Source organism: Corvus brachyrhynchos, unplaced genomic scaffold, assembly GCF_000691975.1.
Source record: "Corvus brachyrhynchos isolate BGI_N302 unplaced genomic scaffold, ASM69197v1 scaffold698, whole genome shotgun sequence".
Taxonomy (NCBI): domain Eukaryota; kingdom Metazoa; phylum Chordata; class Aves; order Passeriformes; family Corvidae; genus Corvus; species Corvus brachyrhynchos.
In genome coordinates, this window is record NW_008239535.1 from 576570 (window position 1) to 585761 (window position 9192).

Below are 9192 nucleotides of genomic sequence, written 5' to 3' on the forward strand. Positions count from 1 at the left end.
GGCAGGAGAAGTCAGGTCAACTTTGAATACATTAACCTTGAGGTGACGTGGTCTGACAAGGCATGAATGAGTTGCTTGGAGAATGAATGCAGATTGTGGCATAGATCAGCTTTTACTGCTGCAAGAAGCTTTTTAATTTTTCTGCAGTGCCACAGATAGATGGGTTCAGAGAGACTTGGTTTCCCTCTAGAAGATGTTAAGACTTAGAAGGGGTTAAAAGTGACCAGTGGTTTGAGACTGTTCAGTTTTGCATTATAGAGCACACACATCCTTTGATAAACCAGCCATGATTTCTGAAGAAGTAGGTACAGAGGGGAATTAGATCAGAACCTCATTATTCTGCTGCTTCGCAAAGCAGAAACATGAACTATTTTGAAGGCTTATGGTGTGCACAGTCTCTGCAAGGCTCATCTGAAAGCCTGCAAGAGCAGTTCAGACCATGTCAGTAATTCCTTCCAGCATTAGGCTTTCAGGACCAGGCCTTAATTATGTGCACATCTGGTCTTCACTGCTTGGAGTAAGATGTGTCTGTCTTGGACTGTTCTCGTTCAATGGGTGCTGCCAAGCCAAGCAGCTCAAAACACAACTGCACCAAGAGCTTTAACCTGTTGTAGGAGAGGATTTGTCCTGATTTAGTGCATAGGAACCCCAAAAGCAAAATGCACTAGGTACTGTGTGAGAAAGGCAATCTTGGTCTTAAGGTTTGTGTAGTTGAGTACATTTAAACAGCTAGAGGCCAAAAGAAGGCATTGCAGATGCAGAAGCAGCAATTTGACCAATTACAAATACGTTTTACTACTTTTTTATAGTACATTTGAAGAAACTTCACAATCTTGGCTCCAGTGACAGTGTGGTGTTAGGAGAGGTTCTGCCAGGCAGCACTTCAGTCCCAACAGCAATCCTGTCGCCTACTGTCTCCAGAAGCATTTAATTGCTCTTATTCACTTAATACCAATATAAAGCAAGGATTGTGTTTGTGTATTCAGGCTGTTCCATAGTATCATCTGTTTTAATGTGGCAATGCCTGAGAATTATCTGAAATGTGTCTTTTTGATGAAATTTTGACATCTTTGTATTTATTTTACTAGTTCTCATGCACACTTATTCCTGTTTTGATATCTTAATGTAGTCTTTGTCACCTATAGCAGAGATGGTTGCCTCAGAGAGCAAAGAGAACTGGGAACTGAGAGAGAAAGAGGAGCTGGAGTGGCTAGAAAGTTGGATATGTCCTGTGGTGGAGAAGTACGGAGAGCAGGATCTGTAGCACAGGGGGATTAAGGTCCAAAGGACCCACTGTTATCAGATGCCCACTCTGAAACACAAAAGATGGGGTTTTACCAAGTTAGAACAGCCTGAAGCATAATTTTGGTTGCAGTCAAAAGGCTCTTTCTCAAAACCAATCCCATGCACCACTCAGGAGTTAGCTCTGGTCAGGAACCACTCCTGGAAGATAATACAACCACCATTCTGTGGAGAATAAGAAAGTATAAGATTGTGGGCTTGGGCTGTACAAGACAATTATCTCCAGCATGTTTAACTTAATGCAGGGGGCCCAACATTAATGTTCAAAGCACAACTCCCACTGGTTTCTGCAGACAGGCTCCAAACCAGGACTTGCAGTAGGAGATACCTATGAAAAGTTTGACCCAAGTATTTTGCCCACACAAGAACAAATGCAGCCCTGTTGATGTCATAAAATGTGTGTGTAATGCCATATCAGGTTATGCTGTCAGGAATCCTCCAACTGTGGCAAGTTACAGAAAGGAGGCACTCAGGAGCTGCCTCCAGCTTCTCTGCTGTTAAAGCTCGGTTAGGCCACATAGCAGAAAAGGTCAGAAAACACATTCAGTTTAAAATCAATAGGTTTGAAGGAAGGTTGTTTGGGTGAAGGAAGGGTGCTTTATTTTCATCTTAACACAGTTTAGCATAGTGGTACACATAAGGTTGTATAGGAGCACAAATGGTGTTTTCCTGCCAGCGCCATGGTATTTACATACAGAGAACAGTTCTGACATGGAAATGGCTCTGGACTGAGCAAAGTGCATCTGCCATGTCCTCCCCCATCTCTAAATGAGGTGTGTAGTTCGGTGTGAGCTTTTGTGGGTGCAGGAGTGGTGGATTGCTTGCCTTCAGATGTTTTCTTTCTTTCCTTCTTGAGGGTGTCACATACCTCAGGTCTCCAGTGGGATGCTAACTTCATAGAGAAAGTGTGTTTTCAGGATTTGGAGGAACAGAAGAGGAAAGGTTCTTGCGAGGTGTTAGTCACGTGCAGGACAATTTCTGCTGTTGCCTGGTTGTTGTAGCCCAGGTTTCTGGTCTGGTTCTGTGGTTGAATAACAGCATTTGCAGCTGGACGTCGACAAGGCGACATTAGCTTCATACTTCTCAGCCCCTGTCTCAGTTTGTGGGTCCACATATCTTGTACTTCCCCATTTTCTGGTTTAATGCAGCTCTCCGGGGGCTTGCTACCAGAGTAATAAAAATATAATATAAAAATTCCAACCTTCTTTCCCACTCTCCTTGCCCTGTCTCTGCTGTGGAGTGGAGGGGATCTTCCAAATCATGTCATCTCCCTGATCTGTTTTGCAGTTTAGTAGTGGATAACTGAAAGCACTGTTAGCCAGAGGGGTGGCAAGGGGAAGAGAGCAGTAGGAGACTGAGCAGTTCACAAGGGAGCCCTATAACAAAGCTCGGGGGTGAGCCCATGAAGCACCTGGGCAGTGCCCCTGTTAGCCGAACACAGCCTGACAGCCCGGGACAGGGAGCCGCAATCCCCGCAGCCTCCACGAGTCTCTCCTGTCCTGTCGCGTTTGGCTTCTCACATTCGAAGGCACTCAGTTGTCAGAACAATTTAGTCTCTTGCCTACGCTCCATCTATAATTCATTAAGAAACCCAGAGAGGTGAAGCTGTTGACATTTCCCACTCTTCTCCCTCTGGAAGGCGTGGGCTGAGCGTTGTTTGCAGCAGGACATGAATGAAACTGCTCTAAACCCAGAAGCCAAGGGGGGAAGGTGGTGGGAGAGGGACACGCTGGCATCTCCTGCCAGGACACCGGAGCATGGCATCTGCCTCTCGCAAGCACACCCTGTACGTGCACCACCATAAACTCAGGCAGGACATTGCTCAGAAAATCCTGGCCAGATCGTGCTCCTGAAGTGCACTGGGTCTTTTGGATGCTAGTCTTCAAAGGTGTTCGGGTCTCACTCCAAACTTCTGCAGCAGCTTCCCCACCAGTTAAAATTCACACTTCATGTGCTCCCCAAATTTGCAGCCTGTGTATCTGCTTCACTACAGATACAGGCTTTTTGGAACCAAAATTGCATTCTCCTCATCAAGTCAGGCTGAACTGCCTCAGCTCTGCTTTATCGCTGCAACAGCCACAAGCAAAAATAGCACATTATTCACCATAAAAGTGTGGGTTATGTAACAAAGTACCTGTAATTCTGAAACCACAAATATAATTGGGCATTTAAGTGCAATTTTGAGGAATGGCTACAGGCATCATTTATCATATGGGTTCCAATAATGGCAAATATTGATGTCTGAAAAGCAAGAAGTTCCCACAAGAAAAATAAATTGTATCAATATAGTGTAAAGATTAGTGTTCTGAACTGGTAGTGACTTTGAAATGGGAATGCAGACTATTGTTTAAATTTTGCCATTTAAATTTTGCCATAGATGAAATAACTGGGTTTCTTACCCAGGTGTTCCAGGCCTGTCACTGTTACTCTCTTTTAAAGTTCAGTATCCCCAACAACTTCTGTGGAGAGTTCTGTGGAAAGGGCACAGTGAAAGAAATCTTCATCTTTAAAGGATTGTCACACAGGAAAATCATTTTAACAAGCCCAAACAGTTCAACTGACCATTATTCTGTCTCAGCAATGTCTCTCTGCAAGGTTGAACTACTGGAGTCTGACAGCCTTCCAAGGGTGGACTGTTTTGAGCCCGAGAGATGAAGAGCCCCATGTGAACTCGATCTGTAGCAGCAGAGTTTGTACCGAGCTCTGAAGCACCCTCATAAGAGCCACAACTCCCAGTCCCCGAACGGAGAGCTTCACCAGAGGGCAGCACAATATAATTTTCTATTGTAAAAGCAGGAGTTAAACATTTCAGCAGTCAGAGAGCTCTTAGAAATTAGCTGCTTGTTGTTCCATCATTATGATTTCAAAAAAATTTCTCTTTAAAGCTAGCCTCTGGAGCAGCTCCTAAATTCAAGGTATTAGGCATTGATGTTTTAGTGTCCAGGCATTCACCTAGTGGAAGCAGAGGGAGTTCAGGCAGTTGTGTTTTCAGTGTATGTCTTTGCCAAGTTTCTGTCCAGGGCTGGTTGGGGCAGTTGATGGGGGCTGGTCCAGCCTCAGGCATTTCAGAAACTCTCCTGTGTTAAAAGCACCAGCCTGGGTGAATATTATTTCAGCCTCATCTTTTGGGAGGCATTAAACAGAAGGAGCAAGCCCTCTGATGTCACTATATGATAAGGGTTCACAGAGGGTGAATCTAGAACCATAGAATCATATAATGGCCTGGGTTGGAAGGGACATTAAAGATCATCCAGTTCCAACCCACCTGCCAGGGCAGGGACACTTTTCACTACATGAGGTTGCTCAAAGTCCCATCCACCTGAACTGGAGCACTTCCAGGGATGGAGCATCCACAGCTTCTCTGGGCAACCTGTTCCAGTGCCTCACTACCCTCACTGTAAAAAATTTCTTTCTAATAGCTAATCTAAACCTACTCTCAGTTTAAAGCCACTCCCCCTTGTTCTATCACTACATGCCCTTTTAAAAAGTCCCTCACAAGTTTTCTTGTAGGTCCCCTTTAGGTACTGGAAGGCTGGGACGTTTTTGTGTTACAATTGTATTTACTTCTGATTGTTCTGTGTGCTGAGCAGCTTCTAGGTCCTTTAGCACTTTCGTCAAACTCTTGCCATTCAAGGAGCTACTGGTCACATGTTGCCTGCTCAGCTTCCTTCATTCAGGGCATCACCTGTCATCAGTCTGTTCCTAGTTATCACTCTGTTCTGCTTGCACAGGTGTCTCCAGCAGTCTCTTCCCCTGGTTCAAGTGCCACTGTGTTTTTCTGTCCGTTTCTGACCTCTTTCTCTCAACATACAGTCAAAGCATTTCGTGCTTTTTTCTTGTAAATTAACTACATCTTCTGCCCTTGGTCATTCCCTTTGCTATTTCAACTTCTGCCTGGTGGGATGCCTCGTGTGTAGCATCAGTCTTGTGCTTCACTCCTGACATCACACGTAGGTCTTCCTTGACTGACTGTTTCTGATCTCACTGCTTTTGAAGTTCAGTCTGAACTCCATCTGCTCCAGCTCATCCCAACACTTCCTAACTCTGTACTAAAGCCTTCAAAGACGCAGCTTTTCCATGGGGCTGCTCTCCATGTGTCCTTAGCTTTCCTTAGCTCAAATATTATCTTTAAATAAAGTCCTGGAGCCTTAAGAATATATCTTTAGAAAAAAAAAAAAAAGGCTTTTTTTACAGTATTAGCTTAAGTTACGTTACTTAGTCTTCTGAGAAGAGTATAGTACCATTCTTCAGAGTAGGTACAAAATTATGAACTTCGTAGTAGAAATAATTTACATATCTTTCAAGACAGCTCTGTGTCTGCTCTAAAAGAGAATAAAAATGTGTTTCTGTTTTAAGAAAAAGATTTTTAAATCCCCGTTCTTTTTCTTAAATTTTTCTTTGACCAATATTTGGGGGGAAAAAAAAAAAGAGTTTCTTTTTTTCATTTGCTTTCTTTTTATTTCTTGGGAAAACCAAGGAAGAAAAGACAACAAAAATGCTGAAAAGATACTTGGTTCAATTTCCTTTGTTTTTACATTCCATTTTCATTTCATCATTTTTTTCCAAGAAAAAAAAAGAAAATTAGGGGGTTTTGAAGGCAAAAGTAATGGACAAAAGAAATGAAAAGATTTTTTTAAGAATTTTTTTTGAGTTTTAGCGGGCAGGAAGTGTCTTTGAAAATTCACCAAAAAAAAAAAGTTTAAAAGGGAAGGACTTTCTATTCAACCCTCTTAACAATGGTTTGGAGCTAGTTAAGGCAGCCAGCACAGTGTGCCTTGTAATGTTTTCTAAATGAGGACAGTCCACCACCTTTACAGGAATCCATATCAATGCACAGTGCCCTTGCATGTCATCACAGAGCTCTTTGCGGGCATTACACCAAGTTTTCTTCTGACTAAATCTGATTCAGCTTCTCTTAAGGTCTCTCCATTTCACAGTCAGTGAAATGACTATGACTCAGCATAGAAATAACCCAACTTTGCTTTAAAATAAGGATGAGGCAGGGCTGTATCATCTGCCATATACATAATTTTAGAGTGATCTGCCACTGCTTTTAAATGTTTAATTTCACAGGCTCTGCCAAGATAACCAGAGAGGCACATTGTTTGGCAGTGGTCATCCCTGAAGAGCAGTGGCTCTTGGGTGTCAGGGGACAAGACTAACAGTAAGATGTATGTGCTCTGCCAAGGTGTGTGGCACCTATTCTCCCTTTGTATTTAGGGGTTTGGAGAAGTTACAGATTGTCTGCCTTTCTTGTTACTTGTCCAAACTAAAAATATTTAACTACACCTTGAAGTTTGTCTTTTCAGGATAAGCAACTTTTTCCATCTTGGGTTTGTTTCTTCCCATTTCAATTTCAATGCCATTATTATCTAAAAGAATTTTTTTTTCAACAAAAAAAAAAGAAGCTTTTATCCACTGTAGATAGCATAGTAAGGTTCTTCTTGGAAGGCGTTCAGAAGTCTGACCCTCCATGGTTGAAATCAATGAGCCCATTTTAGGCAGGGACAGAAATGTTGCTTGTAAGAGCTACCCAGTCACATAACTTAGTTGTTAAGTATCTTCTCTGATTCACCAGATTTTCTTTGATCTCAAGGCCTTTTTCTGAAAATAAATCTTTTTTTCTCATGAGATTTTAATAACAGGATGGTGATATGTTTTTATATACAAGTACAATATTAGTACCTAATTGAATTTGTTTTTACAAAGAATGCTTCTGCTGCAAAGAAATAAATGTATGTACATACATATTTCCTACACAAAACATATATCTATGAAAATATATGCATTAAAGTAAGTCATTAGCGGCTTTAGACATTTTTCAATCTTATATTTGTGCTACTTTTTCATTCCCAAAATATATCTGCTCATTTCTTAGCCATAGTATTCTATTTCAGTTTTTATCAATCTTGAAGTCAGGCTGAAAACCTGTAAGTAGGCTTTGCATAACCTGTTCCCAAATTATGGAGAAATTGATACCTTCATCAGTGAAGAATTAGTAACTTCTTTTTAATTTTGTCACATCAACAATGTATTACATTAAAAATATGTACAGAATTTTAGAATATATTGTATACCAAAACTTATATGTCATAAATAGGGTTTACCCAGGATGTGTCCCCATGGGCTGCTGTGCTGTAGCGAAAGTTGTGTGTATTCAAGTTCTCAAAAAACACCCTGTTTACTTTGCTCTGTTGTTTGCTCAGACTCAGGTGGGGAGAAGCTAAAAAAGAAAGTTCAATATTGTTACTGTCCAGACATACTATTAAGAAAATAAGCATATCACACAGAAATAAGACTAGATCTTACCTGCTGTGAGAAAGGTTTTTGGGGTATTCCTTTCAGACACTTAGCTAGCTTATTTGTCACTGCGCTTCAAGCCTTGAATCATGTGCAAGCAGGATAGACTGAGAGGGAATGAGGTGAACACCTGCTGCTGCTCTCTTTTTGGCTTGTTAACTTGGCAGAAGTTGTAGATGGTTTCGAAAGCTCACTTTTCAATGAAATTTACAAATATAACCACAAAATAGATTACTCTGTCCCTCAAAGTGGATTTATAAATCTTTTCCTGAAAATACAAGTACAGAGATGCTGTACTACCTTTTATTCACGTTGAGATTGTAGATAGGTAACAGCTTCCATTAATATTTGACAAATCTGTTCTATGTTGCTGTCAGAAATGTAACTGCAAATCTCTTTGGCTGGCTGGCTGGCTTGTACTTGAAACTGGTTTTCGTAAGATCTGGATTTGAAAATCTCTCCTGCCAGACTTGTAGCTGTCAGATTCATTGTCTTCAAAATTTCTCTTAACCTCTGATGGTGTTTTTCTTTCTGCAGAAACAGAAGGTGCATGCAGCACAGATGTCAGTCTTCTTCAAGGAGTAACCTCTTCAACCCCAAGTGATACCAGCTCCTGCTAGTACCATGGGGCCAGAGGGTGGTTTCTTAGGCAGTGGACAGATGCACATGATCCTGTGGGGAAGTTTGGCAGCCATGACAACACTGTTGTTCCTCACCTTCCTCATCTTCCTTTGCTCCAGCTGCAATGGGTAAGGCTCCAGGGCTTAATGGTTCTTGATTTACTTTGTACATAGCTTCATGTATAAATAGTTAGCAGGAAATACTGAGGACTTAGGTACAGAAATAAAAAAAAAGGTACAGTTTTCAGAGCAAACCTGAGTTTGAACAGTTCCATTAATTCTAAAGTTGATTTTTTTTTTCTTTTGCTGTGAAGGAAATACACCATTGTGCTTGTTCAGTGGTTTCCCCTAAACAAAAGCCTGGAGCACAGGTGGACACTGAGGGTTAGCAGATCACACCCCTAAGCTGAAACTGAGAACATTAGGTGGGCTGAGCAGGACAAAGAAAAGTGTAGGTAAAAAGGAAAGGGAAGTGATTATGTACTTCAGCTTTGCTTTGGCCATTCCTGAAGTATAGAGAATTGATCCTGCCTTTCCAACAAAAATGAGTAAGGATCAAATAGTGATACTAATTAATGTCTTACACCTTATCCTTATTTTCCTCTCCATGAGAGGATTCAATTTCACCAATACAGGCACTTCTACTGACTTTGTATATGCATGTTTCATGCTCCTTCATGACATGTAAGCTGAGCCCTGCTGACTGCACAGGGAAGGTGTCCATGGTGCCCTTCCACTGGCCAGACCAGTCAGACCCTTCACTGTGAGGAGTGGGACTGCTGTGGTCCATATTGCCATGTTTTGATAGCATAGCTGAATCAGCCAAGTATATGGGGGGAAAAAATATCCAGTACAGCAGCAAAATCTTCAGTTTGGATGCATATGCCTATAAGGAGCATGTGCTTTCACCCCTTCAGCTTTGAGAGCACTGAGGAAACTGTGCAGCAATAAAATGCACTGTATTGGCACA

General features: G+C 41.7%; 1 protein-coding gene across 3 annotated transcripts in view; it reads left to right on the forward strand.

Annotated features, from left to right (window-relative positions):
* The window catches only part of PAG1 (phosphoprotein membrane anchor with glycosphingolipid microdomains 1), an 87237-nt gene that overhangs the window by 56335 nt on the left and 21710 nt on the right, over positions 1 to 9192 (forward strand). For all 3 annotated transcript variants that reach the window (XM_017741192.1, XM_008639030.2, XM_017741191.1), the window contains one exon: positions 8140 to 8351. In XM_017741192.1, coding sequence (XP_017596681.1) covers positions 8227 to 8351 — 125 coding nt within the window. In that variant the 5' untranslated portion in view covers positions 8140 to 8226. The remainder of the gene's footprint in view (positions 1 to 8139; positions 8352 to 9192) is intronic.